At 44.1% G+C, this 18,948-nt stretch overlaps 2 protein-coding genes across 2 annotated transcripts in view; one reads left to right on the plus strand and one right to left on the minus strand.

Annotated features, from left to right (window-relative positions):
• LOC126268175 (opioid-binding protein/cell adhesion molecule homolog) overlaps nucleotides 1-18,948 on the plus strand; it is a 2,429,635-nt gene that overhangs the window by 1,296,141 nt on the left and 1,114,546 nt on the right. The gene's annotated exons all lie outside the window — the stretch shown is intronic.
• LOC126268172 (sodium-coupled monocarboxylate transporter 2-like) overlaps nucleotides 15,139-18,948 on the minus strand; it is an 82,391-nt gene continuing 78,581 nt past the window's right edge. Inside the window, exon 13 of the mRNA XM_049973763.1 lies at nucleotides 15,139-15,647. Coding sequence (XP_049829720.1) covers nucleotides 15,347-15,647 — 301 coding nt within the window. The 3' untranslated portion in view covers nucleotides 15,139-15,346. The remainder of the gene's footprint in view (nucleotides 15,648-18,948) is intronic.

Raw genomic sequence — 18,948 nt, forward strand, 5'->3', positions numbered from 1 at the left:
TTCTCCGGTTTCACAAAATGTCTGCAAGATGGGTGCCACGGCAGCTAACTCTTGAAATGAGATGCTTGTGAAGAACTACTTCGGCCCTTTGAACGAGAAAGTGATGGCTTCCTTGCAAGAATCGTTACTGGGGACGAAACCTGGGGTCACGTCCACCAAAACCAAAGAAGTTTCGAACAGAACCATCAGCAGGGAAGGTTATGCTGTTATGCTGACTCTCTTTTGGGAAGAAAAAGACGTCATTTTGGAGCACTAAATGCCTAGAGGGACCACTGTCACCAGTGTATCTCACAGAGATCTCCTAAAAATCATCTGCGTCCTGCAATCAAATCAGAGCGATTGGATCGCTGTCAGCAGGTGTCTTTTACCAACATGACAATGCAAGGCCCCACACTACTCGTACATCAGTTGCAACAATCACGGACCTGCACTTTGAGTGCCTTCCTCATCCATCATACTCACCAGACCTTGACCCAAGTGATTTCTATATGTTTGGACCACTCAGAGACGCAATAGGAGGAAAGAAGTTCCGTTGTGATGAAGAGCTACTCCACTCGATGCATGAGTGGTTCAGCGGACTACCAAAAGAGTTTTTTTCTAAAGGAAATTATGCACTTCGGAAGCACTGAATGCCTTGCTTTGAGCATGTGTAAAATTATGTTGAAAAGTGATACAGGTTCGTACCACTTCTGCACAATAAATAATATTTAAAAATATTTAATGTTTTCGTTTGACTCACCCTCGTATATTGGTATGCTTTCTAACAGAGGCCAAGGGTTCCGATTTTAAAGTCTTTATAAATCTTGGAAATTACGAAGATGTATTCGCACCTTAAGCATTGTATCAAACTACTTGAAAATGAACAAGACTATCCACATGAATCCACAATCAACATAACGCCCCGCATGATGAGGTACACTTTCTTGTCTGATGTCTCGTCAAACAGACGCTGGCTCAATTTCGTCGTAAATGGTTATAGACAAGAAATTGAGAGACCTGGACACAGAGCTGAAAGAGTCACCGTAATGAAGTGTAGTCGGAATTATATACCGAAACCTGAGTGCAAAACAGAGCCGTCTTGTCCTAGAACTGCAAAAACATTAAGAAAAACCACAGTTGTATATAGAAAGCCTTTTTCTTTTGTTGCATCATCCGCCAGCGCAACTGGCAAAGAAAAAATAATACAACTTTCGAAGAAATTGTGGCTTATCATTTGCATGCTTAACGGCTACTGAAGGAAGATGTTTGTGTTTTCAAGACTCTACAACCGAAAACAGTAGTTCAAAAATGGTTCAAATGGCTCTGAGCACTATGGGACATAACAACTGTGGTCATCAGTCCCCTAGAACTTAGAACTACTTAAACCTGACTAACCTAAGGACATCACATACATCCATGCCCGAGGCAGGATTCGAACCTGCGACCGTAGCAGTCTCGCGGTTCCGGACTGCGCGCCTAGAACCGCTAGATCAAAGACAGTTTATTTCTTTTTATGTCATTATGTGCAATTCACCTGTAACAGGACGTAATTATTTTGAAATTAGACATCTATTATAACACACATGTGATGGCCACAAAAGAATGTTAGATGTTACGTAATTTAATAATCAATAATGAGATATTTGGGTAGAACGGGCTGTAATAATTGATATAGTGGATAGATTGTAACTTCAACTAGGAAATTTTATGAAAATAGTTGTTACGGCATATACTGCTGAAATGCAAGTTTATTATCAATGTATTGTGTGATAGAACAAGATATGTTTTAAAAAAAGTGAATAACTAATAAAAATATAAGATTAAATAATTAGAGATGATGTACTATAATATGACAGTGATACATAGTACCACTTGTATGTTCATTCCTTTCACGGAATTTATTAAAGAAATCGTTTTTGTTGGTGTTATGCAGTGATCATAAAATACAAATACTCTTTTAGTGTTCTGGGTATTCAGTAGTTAAATTAGGTGCGGTGTTGGTAACTATGAAAGGCTGACAGACAGTTTAATCAATAGTCATTATACGACTGCTGTGCCTTAAGGAGCTTTATGGAAACCTGGCACTGGACAAAAGCTTGGTGAGTCTTTGGGTGAGGCGTCTGTCATCGTATCAACATGGTCGCTCAGATCTGTTCGGTTTACCATGTGCCAACTGGCTTCACACAGCTGTGACTCCTGCAATGTTGAAACGTGTGGACTCTCTCATTCGAGGTGATTGACGGATCTAACACCCCGCTGCGCAATTGGACGTCTCTGACGCTAGTGCTGCCACACTCGTGTCAAAGCCGCATGCCCACTGGGTTTCTCGCTGCTTAGCGGATGTCTACATCTACATGACTACTCTGCAATTCACATTTAAGTGCTTGGCAGAGGGTTCATCGAACCACAATCATACTATCTCTCTACTATTCCACTCCCGAACAGCGAGCGGGAAAAACGAACACATAAACCTTTCTGTTCGAGCTCTGATTTCTCTTATTTTATTTTGATGATCATTCCTACCTATGTAGTTTGGGCTCAACAAAATATTTTCGCATTCGGAAGAGAAAGTTGGTGACTGAAATTTCGTAAAAAGGTCTCGCCGCGACGAAAAACGTCTATGCTGCAATGACTTCCATCCCAACTCCTGTATCATATCTGCCACACTCTCTCCCCTATAACGTGATAATACAAAACGAGCTGCCCTTTTTTGCACCCTTTCGATGTCCTCCGTCAATCCCACCTGGTAAGGATCCCACACCGCGCAGCAATATTCTAACAGAGGACAAACGAGTGTAGTGTAAGCTGTCTCTTTAGTGGACTTGTTGCATCTTCTAAGTGTCCTGCCAATGTAACGCAACCTTTGGCTCGCCTTCCCGACAATATTATCTATGTGGTCCTTCCAACTGAAGTTGTTCGTAATTTTAACACCCAGGTACTTAGTTGAATTGACAGCCTTGAGAATTGTACTATTTATCGAGTAATCGAATTCCAACGGATTTCTTTTGGAACTCATGTGGATCATCTCACACTTTTCGTCATTTAGCGTCAACTGCCACCTGACACACGATACAGCAATCTTTTCTAAATCGCTTTGCAACTGATACTGGTCTTCGGATGACCTTACTAGACAGCATCATCTGCGAACAATCTAAGAGTAACGAACGATCATCTATGCAGAATTGCTTGCGCGTTACTAGGCTGACCGTGACAATATTTTGACGAACGTCGTCACAGGCGATGAAACATGGGTTGATCACGTCGAACTGGAAACAAAGCGGCAACCCGTGGAGCGGTGTCACACCACCAGCCCTCCGAAGAAAAAGTTCAAAGTCGTACCTTCAACGGGTAACGTTATTTTGACAGTCTTCTAGGACAATGTGTGGGCTGTTTGATGTCATCCGTCGTGGTACAACGATCAGCTCGGAAGTTCATTGTGCTACCCTGAGGAAACAGAGGAAACGACTTCAGCGTGTTCGTCGTCAGAACGGTGCAACAGTCCTTCTCCCTGACACCGCAAAGCCTCCTCCAAATCTGTGCAACCGAGAGAACCTCACAAAACTTCACTGGACTGTTCTTCCTCACCCACTGAACAGCCCAGATCTCGCACCTTCTGATTTCCACTTGTCAGGCCCAATGAAGGGTGCACTGGGCCAGAAACAGTATGTGGATCATGGAGAGGTTATTGACGCAGTAATACGTTGACTCCGACGTCGATTATTAGAGTGGTAATGATACCATGTAGACATACTGGTTCTGCTAGTAAGGTAGCGTAAAGCGTCCCATTGAGTCTATTGAAAAATGGGGTTTTAAAGCTAGAAGAGTCGGGAATCATAAGGTACATTGGAACCCTGAATAAAACCAACCTACTTTCAGAAAATAAATATTGCATCATTTACTGAATGCACTTCGTACCTAATGAATAATATTGGGATCGAGAGGCCTAAGCTTGGAGCGAGAAACACTCATTGTAGTCGATCAGTATTGGCTTGGTAGAAAGTCAAGTGCATCATCCTTCAGTCAAATGTTCACAATAGGCTGACATATTTATTTGTAAGCTCATGTTGTAGGAGGCAGACAGAAACGCATTCAGTGTTAAGCCAGGGCAAGGTTCTACCGTTTATTCTTTACTTTTCCGTCATGTAGCAGGTACACCTATGTCTTCCTCTCCTCATCGGGTTATGTTTTCAAGGTCTTTACCTTCCGCCTAAAGGCGTATCTGATGTGTCTCTCCTCGTATCCGTTCTTTTTGAATACGTCCACGAGGTAAGAGCTCTGTTGCTATTTCTTCGTCAAATACTGCACGGGCGTTGTAGAACAGTGTACAGGGAAAACCCTCACACTGTGAGGGATTATGGCAGCTAGAAGTATGCAGACATAAATCAGTGAGGCTGAATGTCCTGTACATGCTATGTCCCATATGAACGTGCTTTTTGTGTTTGGGCTGAACGTCCAAAAAGAGAGAGAGAGCCGTTCTCTCCTCGTGCATGGTAAATTTCTTGCTAGGACGCAAGAGAGTTCAAATGTTGCAGGAACTCCTGAACGGTGTTATACCTGTGTGACCACACAACAAAAGTATTATCAACTTAACTGATACATACTGGATTCAGTGCACCTTTTTCCAGACCTTTCTCTTCAAAAGCCTTCCAGAATAAGTCAGCAGACATAACACAGTGTACCTCATTGCGACGCCATTCGTTTACCATAGTAGACGGTAGATTCGAAGAGAGATTCAAAGAGGAAATCTGAAAGTAGCGCCATGTTAAAGTACACCATAAAGCCCTAGTCGTTACTGAGGTGCGTATTTATCCCTTGCCAACTCATCTGTAACGTATATACATTTCTGACGTTACACAAATATTCCAAAAGTGACACTAGATTTTCGTGTCCTTACTTCAGTCGCCAATTGTAAAATTTATATTTTCCTTTCCTTGAGACTCGTATGCCGCTTGCATTGTAACGGAGCTGATAAATTTAAATGCTGTTACGGACGTTACAACTTACGTTCTACGTTCGTTTATTTTACAATATCCCTTAGTTTGTTCAGATATTCGGTACTTATTAGCTAACGGCGCAATGCAGAACTTGTGTAGACGCAAAAAAAGGTCAAATACAGAAATCCGATGAGCATAATTATACCTGTATAGTCGTATTAGAGAACAGCATCAAGCTACAAAATTCCTTCACAGTTTTCAAAAAATGATTCAAATGGCTCTGACCACTATGGGACTTAACTTCTGAGGTCATCAGTCCCCTAGAACTTAGAACTCCGTAAACCTAACTAACCTAAGGACATCACACACATCCCTGCCCAAGGCACGATTCGAACCTGCGACTGTAGCAGTCGCGCGGTTCCAGACTGTAGCGTCTAGAACCGCTCGGCCACTCCGGCCGGCCACAGTTTTCAAATTGTTTTCCTATTTTCTTATGTGATGCTGCGTACTAGTATAGTTTTTTTTTGTTTCCGGCATTCTAGAACTGCGAAACATATCGTACTTTTCGGGAAGGCTTCTCGGTACGGCGCATTCCTCGGAATTTTGGAGCTAGGAGGCAATAAATGCTGCAACACCCTGTCAATTGTAAAATCTGAAAGGACGAAATTAGACTGCTAGACTCTCAGTATTTCAGAATATTTCCACTTACGGTGGTAAGAGAATGTAGAATAGCAGAAGTAATAGTGGTCTGAAAATAAGCTTTCAACCGTCATCGGCTTCCAGACACAGTAAATAAAACATGAGATAACGGCCTGATGCTTTCTCGGTATCAGTAATTTATGGTCTCCTGGCTTGCTTATGTGCGAGATTCTTTAAACGTACGAGCTAGTTTCTGTTTACCGAAACTGAAAAGTGCTCGTAAAGCACGCGGTGAAACAATAGAAGCGGCGCTGATGGCGACGACGTACATTAGTTACGAAAACGCCTTTTCTGCGTAAATGAAGGGTAAACCTGACTTCATATTTCATTGTCACGGACAAAGCATCTCATTTGAAAGTTTCTATATAGTCGAGCATAGCATACAGGCTTAGACATTTTATATACACATCAAGAAAAATTATCCATCACCTAGGTTCCGAGAGTTCGGAAACTGAGATCAACATAAACATCATTTGCACCCTTTTTATTGCTCATGAAAACCACACATTACATGATGTACCAATATACACCGAGACCTTCAGAGGCAGTGGTCTAGACTGCTGTACACATCAGTACCTCTGAAACTCAGTAGCACGACCTCTTGCATTGATGCATGTCTGTATTTGTCGTGGCATACCGTACACAAGTTCATCAAGGCACTGTTGGTCCAAATTGTCCGACTCCGCAACGGCGATTCGGCGTAGATTCCCCAGAGTGGTTGGTTGGTCACGTCGTCTGTAAACAGCCCTTTTCCGTCTTTTCCAGGCTTGTTCGATAAGGTTCATGTCTGCAGAACATGCTAACCACTCTAGTCGAGCGTAGTCGTTATCCTGAAGGAAGTCAATCACAAGATGTGCACGATGTGGGCGCGAATTTTCGTCCATGAAGACGAATGCCTCTCCAGTATGCTGCCGATACGGTTTCACTATCGGTCGGAGGATGGCATTCACGTATCGTACAGCCCTTTACGGTGCCTTCCATGATCACCAGTGGCGTATGTCAGCCTCACATAATGCCAACCCAAAACAACAGGGAACCTCCACCTTGCTGCACACGCTGGACAGTACGTATAAGGCATACAGCCTGACCGGGTTGCCTCCAAACACATCTCCGACAATTGTCTGGTTGAGAGCATATGCGACACTCATTAGTCATCCGTGAAGAGAACGTGATGTTAATCCGGAGCGGTCCATTCGGCATGTTGTTGAGCCCATCTGTAGCTCAAATGGCTCTGAGCACTATGGGACTTAACTGCTGAGGTCATCAGTCCCCTAGAACTTAGAACTACTTAAACCTAACTAACCTAAGGACATCACACACATTCATGCCCGAGGCAGGATTCGAACCTGCGACCGTAGCAGTCGCGCGGTTCCGGACTGAGCGCCTAGAACCGCTAGACGAGCCCATCTGTATCGCGCTGCGTGGTGTCGTGGTTGCAAAGATGGACCTCGCCACAGACGTCGGGAGTGAAGTTGCGCATTATGGAGCGTATTGCGCACAGTTTGAGTCGTAGCACGACGTCCTGTGGTTGAACGAAAACCATTATTCAAAATGGTGGCGTTGCTGTCAGGGTTCCTCCAAGCCATAATCCATAGGTAGCGGTCATCCATTGCAGTAGTAGCCCTTGGGCGGCCTGGGACATGTCATCGACAGCTCCTGTCACTCTGTATCTCCTCCATGTCCGAACACAATCGCTTTGGTTCACTCCGAAACGCCTGGACACTTCCCTAACTAGGAAACCTTTCTGGCACAAAGCAACAATGCGGACGCGAATGAACCGCGGTATTGACCGTCTAGACATGGTTGAACTACAGACAACACGAGCCTTGTACGTCCTTCCTGGTGGAATTACTGGAACTAATCGGCTGTCGGCCCTCCTCCGTTAATAGGCGGTGCTCATGCATGGTTGTTTACATCTTTGGGCGGGTTTAGCGATATCACTGAACAGTCAGATGGCCACAATATCCATAGTCAACGTCTGTCCTCGGGAGTTCTGGAAACCGGGGTGTTGCAAAACTTTTTTTGCTGTGTGTGTTGTAATTAGTAGCAAAAAAAGTGGGCCAGTTTGGTACTCTTCCGAGGGTGACAGATCGACTGCGATCCTCTCTGCACATCACTGGGCCAACACGCGCTGAGTTGCCCGCCTAGAAGCCGTGGCGGTAGCACGGCGAAGACTTCATGATTCCTTGCCGCCGCCGGCTACGGGGCTCTTCGCAGTCTCGGCCGACAGTCGGTGACCTAAGACCGATATTATGAGTGTCAACGTCTGCTTAATGGTGGTGTGTTAAAATGTCGTGTCTGATATGTTGAGCAGTGACGATTTTGATTTGTGTCGGCACAAACCTGTGAGATGTGGTGGTCAAGTTCTGTAGACCTCTACTCTCAGAGCATTGATCTGTTGTAACTACAGTATAGATCCAAGTCTCCGGCATTAGTTGTCGCTTTACGTAATGCGACTGAAGTATAGTGGAGGGAATCGAGTTCCAGTCGGCGCGGGGTGTATCCGGCTCTCTGCGTAGCGATTTGAGGGAAGTTGCAATACGCAGCATACTGGCCGTTGATAACTTGAGTAGATTTTGGAACTAATTTAAGCCTGTTGGAAAACTGACTCGGATGCACTCACAAGTTGAGTATCACATGTGTTAAATGCACCGTTGCATTAACCTTATAACTAACGATTAATTTCATAGGTGAACCAGATTCTACAAGATACAATTGTCTTATGTTTCTTTAATGGTTATGTTTTTTCTTTTTCTTTTTCTTTTTTCCCTTGTCATCAATAACGTAATCATGATTTCTGTTGCAACTGGTAATAAGCAATTAGGATTTAATATATACAGTGTATTGCAGATTCACATTTCATATTTCTTCTACAAAATTATAATGGTTTTAACGGTTAAATGTTTTAAGCTATTGGGTTTAAAAGGCTTACGGTTAGTCACATACTGATTGCATCAGATATATTACAATGAAATCAATGTTCTGCTTAGATAATTATATCGTTTTTAACTGATTAATTTAGTTTTTTTACATTAATAAGTTTTATCTTGCAACTATTTTAGAGTATACGATTTTCCCTGTTGTAGTTGTTTTACTGAACTGTATCTAACGATTTGAAAATTTACGCCCATGAGTGTAGTTGAAGACTAAACTTGTAACCGATCTGCTGTGGTGAATGTACAATTTTTAAGTTCAAATTTGTGCGAGAATTTAAATTAACGTGTATTTGAAATGCTTATAGAGTTCAAGTTCTCTATAGAATTAGTCAGTTTGGTTATACGTGAGTGTGATGAAAGATAACAATTTTTACTATTTCGATTGAAGTTTGTTAAATTAAGAATTGAAATATAAGTTTGTTATTTTTTAAAATTAGAGTTTTCTGTTACCTGGTATCTTCCGCTCACCGAAATTCTGGCTGGCATATTCAAAAACTTAGGGGTGAAAGTACTCGTTAGTAGAAACATTTGGAGTAGGTGTTGTTGTACAGGTTTTATGAAGGTTAGAAACTGCATACAGAAATACACAGCTGTAACAGCATTTTTTAATTTAAAGACCATAGATTTCAGTCTAGACTCAGACCGTCATCGAGTCTACTGCACCTGAGGAGAAAAAGCACAAAAATAAGTAGTTCTTTACAATACTTAGCTACGATGTCAATAGACATCATATGTATCTAAGCACATGTTAAAATAAAACAGCACTCAGAAAAAAAATCTCCGCAATGAATTACACATCTGGAACAACAGTAATAAGTTGTAGACTCCTCCATTACAAAAATTAACTGTATGTGCGTCACATATTTTTTATGACAACAACAGAGACATTTGTGTGTGCTCGCTTATCATTCATTGAACTGAACGGGTCGAGGACATTCAACGCCATTTGAACCAATATCTTAAGTCCGACGACTGAAATGGTTCAAAAGGCTCTGAACACTATGGGACTGGACATCTGAGGCCATCAGTCCCCTAATACTTAGAACTACTTAAACCTAACTAACCTAAGGACATCACACACATCCATGCCCGAGGCAGGATACGAACCTGCGACCGTAGCAGTCCCGCGGTTCCCGACTGAACCGAAGACTGATCTCTTACGTTTCAACACGCTGTTCCAACCACTACAAGTCTCTTTATCTGCTTCAGTACTGCCGCCTACACTCTCTTGAACCAGTGTAATGTATTTGAGCATTCGTGTCCCTGTATCAATATTACCCTCCACACTTCCTTCTAGTACCAAACTGACGATCAGTCAATACCTCCGGATATTGTCCTGTCAAACGCTTACTTCGTCGTTAACTCAAGTTGTGCAATAAATTGATAATTTTACCGACTGAGATTCAGTACCTCCTAATTCATTATTGTAGTTTTAATCGGCAGTTCATAAACAAGAAATCAGAATCAACGTCTGCTTCTGGAAATGCTTTGCAGTTTAAAATCTGATTTCAGTCTCTGTCTTACCATTACTCAATGTATTTGAAACATTTCGGTGTTCCCAGATCTCTTCCGCGTGTGCAGCGTCCTTTCATGGCTCTGAAAGTGACTAAATTATGCTATGTGCAAAATTCTACAATGCAGCTTTCCTTTTCATTCCTGTGCCTGATTTCATGTTTTCACGCATTATTTCCCTTTCCTATTCTTCCATCCGTTGAATTCTAATCCCTCACTTTAAACATTCGTCTCCGTTGACCTTCTGAATAGTTTATTTTATCTGAGCTCACATTCTTTCTGTATTTTCATCATATACGGGATAGTAGGTATACTGGGTGTTTAGAACAGAGTGAAAAGCTCGTAAGGGTATTGCAGTGCAAGTTACGGTGGGAAATAACTGTGAGGAAAAAAATTCGTTACGTTGCGCCGATTTCAAGTTAGCATTGAAGTTAGCCAGTCAGGCCGTTTCTGGCGAAAATTCAAGCTACCGGCCACAGACAGTATTGCCAAACGTGTTCTTCGGTTCGTTTCCTAAAACAGAACAACAAATCGATGTAAAAGTGGACATGGCATACTAATAAATACCTAACCCGAGCCGGCCGCGATGGTCTCGCGGTTCTAGGCGCGCAGTCCGGAACCGTGAGACTGCTACGGTCGCAGGTTCGAATCCTGCCTCGGGCATGGATGTGTGTGATGTCCTTAGGTTAGTTAGGTTTAAGTAGTTCTAAGTTCTAGGGGAGTAATGAGCACAGCAGTTGAGTCCCATAGTGCTCAGAGCCATTTGAACCTAACCCGAAACAAAGGCTAAGCTGTCTCGTACGCTGTCGTCTACGTCATGAACACAATTAACACTATTTGTAGCTGGAGGGCCGCATGAACTTAGGCGTGCAACATCCGGATTAGCTAACTTTAATGCTAATTAGTCCAAATACTGCGAATCGTACTACTGCCCTACTGTGGTGGATGGCCGTTTTGTATCTGTCTTGCCTAAGGTAATGTTTTAACTATGCTCTTTATTTTATATCACCCGTATACCTACTTTCTTTTGCATTGCTCTCGCTACTCCTACATTACCCCTACTTGAATTTGTATGTATAACTCTCTACTCAGCTGATCAGATGCGTTATTCCTCCTACATCGCACTACTGTAGTTTCCCCTCTATCCAACTATAACGTGTTCATTTCTCTTTATAAATTCTCTACCGATTAAGGGGCTGAGTTTTCCTTGTTCCGATCCGCAACATGCCAATTCTGATTTACCTAATGAGGACATCCTCCAGTGTAGTCTCCTCCCAAAGACCCGAATGGTGGATTATTTTATTTCTTGAATACCTAACCAAAGAGGTTGCCATCGTCTTTTAACTATATAGTGGAGCTGCGTGCCCTGAGAAAAATAACTATTGTAGTTTCCTATTGCTTTAAGCCATTGGCAGTACCAACATGGCAACGCCATGTTGGCTCCATGTTGCCCTTCTTCATGAATCACAGGTTAATCTGGCCTCTCCACAGATGCCCCTTCGTTGAGGCTGCACCTTCGGTAGGACTACACGTATACTTGAGAAACGCACTAACACTACCTTGGCCATATTCAGGGATACGAGGCAGAGAAAAAATAAGGTCATGAACATTCTTATCAAAAAGTATTTGATGAGAATGAGTTTATTGTCTTGGTTTGTATAATATTCGTTGGAACCTCTAATTAATGAGGCTTGGCACCAACTTGTAAATAAACAAGTGAAACCAGGTAGTAGACCACAGACACTTTCCTGATCTTGTGACACATGTATTTACAGAGGAGCATTAAAAACAATATACGATCATTTTCCGGTATTATTTATATTAGACTGCACTCCCACAAGCCAACGGCCTTGCCTACGTTGTAACACCGGTTCCCGTCAGATCGCCGAAGTTAAGCGCTGTCGGGCTTGGCTAGTACTTGGATGGGTCACCGTCTAGGTCTGCCGAGTAGCGTTGGCAAGAATTGTGCACTCATCCCTAATGAAGCCAACTGGGGAGTTACTTGACTGAGAAGCGGCGACACCAGTCACAAAAACTGTTAACGGCCGGGAGAGCGATGTGCTGACCTCCTGCCCCTCCGTAGCCGTATCCTCATCCGGTGACGGACAGTGCCTGAGGATGACACGGCGGTCGGTCGGTACCATTGGGTCTTCAAGGACTGCTAGGACGGTGTTTGTTTGCACTCCCTCGAGGCAAAAACGTACCCTGCAAAATGTTCGTCCAATGTATTTCCTCTACATATTCGCAGTGAAGTCATCGATACAGTTCAACATTGATACCTTACAGTATTCTTGGAAAGGACAGGTCCCACATTCTGATCTTTACTTCACACTGTATCTGTCCTATGAGCCTACTTCACGTGCACATCGATTCAAAAGATTTTTGCAAGGAAAATTTGAAATGTTGGATTACTGTAACACTAGCAAGAGGACGCTGTTTTATTCGTGGTTGCTCTAAATCTGGACTGCGGCGAATTGATGGAAGACTAAAAAAAGAAAAGAAAAGAGAGAGAGAGAGAGAGAGAGAGAGAGAGAGAGAGAGAGAGAGATAAGACATATGTTTAATATATCCAGTACGTTATTCCTGCTACTGTCATTTCTGCATAAGCAAATACACCATAAAACTTATGTGGTAATGCGGCGCTATCAAATCAATCTTTAGAGACATCGCCGAAAGCTTTGATTCATCGGACATACACTGTCGTACTTCCTATGAAAATCGCGCCACACTGTTAAACTATGCCTGTAAAAAAGGAGAGGGAAAAACCTGTTTGTCGTTCTCTTGTCGCCATCTCGACGCCCATCGCGTAACAGACGGGCCAGCGAGCTAATAAAATCAAGTGGTCCCCTATTGTACTGACAGCAACTAGCAATTTACATTTCAATTTAAAAATACAGCAACCAGCCACTTTTTAATGTGTTTTATTTATGCCAATTACATGGATCTTCAATTACTATAGTAGTACAATCTCGACAGCAGTTTGGATGCTGCAGCAGGTCTGTGCAAAAGCAACGATTCCAATCATTTACTTCAATTTCGCGAGTTTAAAGTTACGCACTATCATTATCCACGGCCACGGAGCTCAACAGTCCAAATAAAATGGACAAACTGTTATTAGCAATTTACAACTGGTGATAAGGTAAATTCTGCAAAGTTTTACTTTCGATGGGTAAGTCTTCTATCAACACCATAACTCCAACCCAAAATAAAGTAGTTTGTCCGTTTCCTTCGATTAGACGCCGAGCCAAATGCTCCACTTTGCTGCCAATGACACTTTTAATTTATCAGTGATAATGCCAATTTCTTTTCTTCGCCTGTATTACATATGTTTTATCGCATGCCCTCCTGCACTGTTCATGTCATTTTACTTTCTAAATGTTGTACCCTACACAGAGATGACAGATGCCATGGTGCTGATGATGATGTTTGGTTTTTGGGGCGCTCAACTGCGCTGTCATCAGCGCCTGTACAGAGTCCCCGGTATTTTTTTCCACAAAGTCCAGTTTTTTGCACAGTCCAATCTAATCACTGTCAGAAATGATGATGATGAAATGGCGAGGACAACACAAACACCCAGTTCCCGGGCAGAGAAAATCTCCAACACGCCCGGGAATCGAATCCAGGTCCCCGTTATCCAGAGGCAGCAACGCAAGCCCTAGACCACGAGCTGCGGACCAGATATTACGGAGAATTTATATGCACATATACACATGGCGGTAGTATAACGTACACAAAGTACAAAAGGGCAGCACATTAGCTGAGCTGTCATTTCCAATTAAATGATTCATGTGAAAATGTTTCCGACTTTATTGTGGTGATACGACAGGAATTACTAGAGCTTGAACGTGGAATGGTAGTTGGAGCTATATGAATGGGACTTTCCGTTTCGCAAATCATTGCGGAATTTAATTTTCCTACAACGACTGTCTCAAGAGTGAGCCGAGAGCACCAAATTTCTGGTATCACTTCTCACCACGGACAATGCAGTGGCCGACAGCCTTCACTTAACGACCGGGAGCAGCGGCATTTGCTAATAGCGGCAGAGCTAATAGACAAGCGGTACTGCACGACATTACCACAGAAATCGATGTGGGACGTCGACGAACGCACCCGTTATGACGTTGCGGCCAAATTTGACGTTAATGGGCTGTGGCAGCAAACGGCCGACGTGAGTGCATTTGCAATATATTGCCTGCAGTGCCTCTCCTGGGCTCGCGGCCATATCGGTTGGACGCTAGACAACTGGAAAATTGTGGCCTGTTCAGGTCACTTGCAATTTCAGTTGACAAAGCTGTCGGTAGGGTTCCAGACACGAAGTCCTGGACACAAGCTGTCAACAAGGCACTGTGCAAGCTGGTCGTGGCTCCATAATGGTGAGGACTGTGTTGACGTGGAAATGACTGGGTCCTCTAGTCCAGCTGAACCGATCATTGACGGAAATAGTTATGTTCGGCTAATTGCTGCCAAACAACGATGGAATTTTTCTGGATGAAAATGCATCTTGTCACTGGGCCACGATTGTCAACAATTGGGTTGAAAAACATTCTGGATAATCTGAGCAAATGATTTGGCCACTCAGATCGTCCGACATGAATCACTTCCAGCATTTATGGTGCATAATCGAGAGGTCAGTTCCTGCACAAAATCCTTAATCGACAACACTTTCGCAGTTACGGACGGCAAAAGAGACAACATAGCTCAGTATTTCTGAAGAAAACTTGTGTTCTTGTCAGGTGGAGTTGTTACACCACAGGGCAAAATGTTGTCCGACGGGGTATTGAGAGGAGTCCCATCACTGATGTCATCTCGGTGTAATTTCTAAATGTTGTACCATATGTTGCCCGTAATTTACAATACCCCTGTCCTAATGAATGTCAGGTTAAATGTGAGTTAGTGCCTGATGTCTCGCATCTATCAAGATTCTACTGACCTCATGTTTGTACCTTCGCTGATTTAGAAATTGCAGTACTGTGACATCAGATGAATCTTTATGCAGCATCCTGTAGAGTTATTCCTAATAAACTCACTTCAGCACTACCTCCTTATAGCTGTCAAAGGAAACTGGAGACGTAAGGAAATAACAGCACATGAAAAATGATTTATTTCTGAGTATTTAGTCTGTACCGTTAAGTAAGTACATAATACGTTTCAAAGACATTCCAAGTACGGAATTTAGTTTAACGCTCATCGGTGGAGGGCAGTCCGTGGTTCAGGTAGGGTGCGGCTCCGGAGAGCACGTTTCGTGGGAGTGGCTGCCACCGCGGGCAGCAAGTTCGGCCCACAGGCTCAGCCGGCGCCGGAGCCGCGGCGGCCGCGGCTGAGCTTCCTGCCTGCTGCGGGGGCGGTGGGCGGCGCCAGCAGCTCCACAGCCGCCGCAGCGTCGCCGCCGGTGTAGCGCCGGGGCGGCCGGCAGAGGAAGCGCACGGGTGGCGACAGCAGCGCCGGGTCTACGTCTGAGGGCCGGCGCGCGCCCGTGCAGAAGCTGACCGCCAGCCCCACCGCGATGGCGGCGATCGCGCCCAACAGCGTGTAGTACATGTACGAGATCTGGAACAGCAGCGGCGCCTCCACCGGTGCCGCCTGCGGCCTGCAACAGGTGTGTGGCTGTCAGCAGCGCAGTTCCGGGAGGTTAGCGTCGGGCAACACGGGAATGTTGGCCCGCAACTGCGCTGAATGCGCGGTAGGGGAGGGAACAATGGCAGTAGGAGCAGAGCTCCTTTGTGAGCAGCCACTGCGCCCCACGGGGTGTAATTCTAAGTCTCTGCACAAATGTATATCTCGCTTACATCTACATCACTTCTCCGCAAGTGTTTGACAGAGGGTTCATAGGACCTCTATTTATCGAATATCTTGAATTCTGATTTTACTTATTTTATTACGATGGTCTGTTCTCCCTATGTAGATGGTAGTCAACATAACGTCTGATCATTTGGAGGAGAAAGTTGGTCAGCAAAAAACATCTTGCCACAAAGATAAATACCATTTTTTCAATAGTTGCCACCCTAACTCATTAACAGATTTGTGATCTCTCTTATTGGGCAAGAGGCTGCCCTTCTTTGAACGTTTTCGACGTCATAAATTAATCCTGTGTGGTAAGGGTCTCACACCATACAGTAGTATTCCATACGAGGACAGTGAATACAGTCTTTTTAGTAGACTTGTAGCTCCTTTAATTGTTCAGTCAATAAACTGCTCTCGTTATACACATACACTGCATACATATCGTCCTCTCACCCCACCTCTGACTACCAATATCCTTCTCCCACCCTCTTTCTGTTAGCATCATCTCCTTAGCCTCTCTCACTGTCCCCTACACCTTACCTCTCTAGCCATCCCATCCTCATCTCTCTCTCACAGACACCAACCCTCTTCCTCTTTGTCTTTTTCTGCTTCGACCCATTTTGTTCACTTCTCCCCTCTTTCTCTGTCCATAGATCCCTCCTACCTTCTCTCCATCCATCTCCTCATGACACTCCCCTCCCTGTGCACTTCCTTCTGCCCCCTGTCATCTCCTCCTCCCCACTTCTCACGATTCATCCCCTGCCTCCATTCCCTCTTCTCCTGCCCCCTCTGCTCACCCACCTCTATCTCCCCATCCTTTCTGCTCATCCGCTCCTCCTCCACCTCCACCTCTCTCTCTATCTTATTCTCCTCCCTCTCATACCATCCACTCCTACACCTCAATCCATCTCTTCCGCCCCTTCTCGGTCAATCTCCTGTTCCCCATATCGACTTCCTCCTGTCGATATTTTTGTCAACCTCCTCTTTCACCTGTCATTGTCTGCCTCCTGCTCCCTACCTCTCTTTGTTCAACTGATCCGGAATACTCTCTCCCTATTCATTCCATCCTTCCCCTCTCTCTGTTTATCCCCTCCTCTGGTCATGTCAACCTACCCCAGCCATACCCATCCACATTTGCCGGCCCTAAAATACAGGTTGATAAACCAGGCCAATATTACTTGCACAAGACACTTGTTGCACAGGCCATCCTTACACTGTTCTTTGTGCATACCTCTACTTGTAGGACAGCAAGGAGTTTCAAATCTATACAGTGCTGATACTCATGAAATGTGCTTTTTGGGTGCAAAATTTGTTTGAAATCGATCCATGAGTTTGGAAGGAGATGCCGAACACACATGCGCGAGCGTACACACACACACACACACACACACACACACACACACACACACACACACACACACACACACATACGCATATACATGCACACAAACATACAGTTCGTTCAATAAGAAGCACAGAATGCTTTGAGAGGTGGTGGTACCTATTGAAACAAGAAAAATAAGTTCGGGAAAACATCGGTCCGGAAATGCATACTCTCTGTGACAAACACGTGTAGAGGAGGTGTTCAGCGTGGCGTCCATTCATGACAGTCCACCCCTCAGCCCTTCGGCGTACAGAATGACTCACCCTTTGAAGTATGCCCAGTTGCTATACCTCCTGGTATCCATTGAAGACGCGACACTGTAGTGTCCGTACATCGTTGATTGGGGTATGTAGACCAGTTCTTTCAAATGTCTAGGTGACTGAGGTCTGGGGAACGATCAGGGAAACGTGTGCCCCCCTCCCTCCCGCCTGCGATCAATCCTATACGCTGATTATGCGAATTCACAACACCATCTCTCGTGGACAATGCTTCATCGGTAAATGAAATCTTGCATGTGAACAGTGTATCTGCGGTACATTTCTGCAACAGCCACTGAACGGGCTCCTACCATGATGATCCTGTTGCCTTAAGGCCTGAAAGCGCTGTAGGTGATGTGGGTACAGCAATTTTTTAAAAAGTATCTCCGAGATAAGATTGTGTGACATGCCTTCTGCTGCTTCTAATCACTTAAAGGGTCTCAACGCAGTCGCGCTCCTCCATGTCAGGCGTGTGGCCTGCGTGGGGCCTTTCAGTGTCAGTCTTCCGATGTGCAAAGGTACCTGTGTCCCTCACACGTTGGAGAAACACACCGAACAGCTTATCAGAGGGCACTCTGTGCTGTCGACATTTTTTTCAGCGTAGGAGGCACGAGCTCACAAGGTACATCCATTTTATAAACCATAGAAGAATATCATATCCGGCATGCCATTGCTACCAAACGATGAAAGAGAAAATGTAAATTTACTACACCATTTGTAAGTACTTAACTGAATTCGCGATTGGAAGAAGGTAACACACCATCATACATATTCAGGATTGACAGTCTTTACAATAGGGCATACAAATACGATAAAAACTAACGTAGACTGCAACACGACTTGAACTACACAACTGACAGCAGGCCACCTAATGGCAGGTAGAGTACTGAGAGTAAGACATCATAAAACCCTGCCGACACACTTGTCGGAGCGCCAGTGCAACGACTGTGCTACTGTACTAATACCTGATACCAAATGTCGGGTAGACCTTCGCATAAACACTTGTTTATCTCAATAAGCGTGCGTTTCCGGATCCATGATCATTTGACTTATTTTTCTTGTTTTGCCACCACCACTCAAAGCATTCGACGCTTTTCGTTGAACGCCTTGTGGGTGTAAAAATGGGGGACAGCTGACTGTTGCTAAAAGGAAGCTCAATAAACTGAATTTATCGATAGAAATAGGGGCCAGATTTCTTCAAGGAATCTAAATGAAGTGAAGAAATGACGTGTTTCCTAAATTTCTTCAGAATAAAAACTGGACTTGTATTTGGTGGGCTGCTAGGTATAGCCCCAAAGCTTCATGTTGCGAAAAACTGAATGGAAGGACAATATATAAATATCTGCACCCAACAGGGCATGAGACCCGACCGTAGTCACCAAACACGAAATTACCGTTACTGTTGCAAACGTATCTCTGCAGACCATTCATCTTATGACTTGGTGATGAAGCGAAGTATCTAGCAG

The sequence above is a fragment of the Schistocerca gregaria genome, chromosome 4 (assembly GCF_023897955.1).
Source record: "Schistocerca gregaria isolate iqSchGreg1 chromosome 4, iqSchGreg1.2, whole genome shotgun sequence".
In the NCBI taxonomy this organism is placed as follows: Eukaryota; Metazoa; Arthropoda; class Insecta; order Orthoptera; family Acrididae; genus Schistocerca; species Schistocerca gregaria.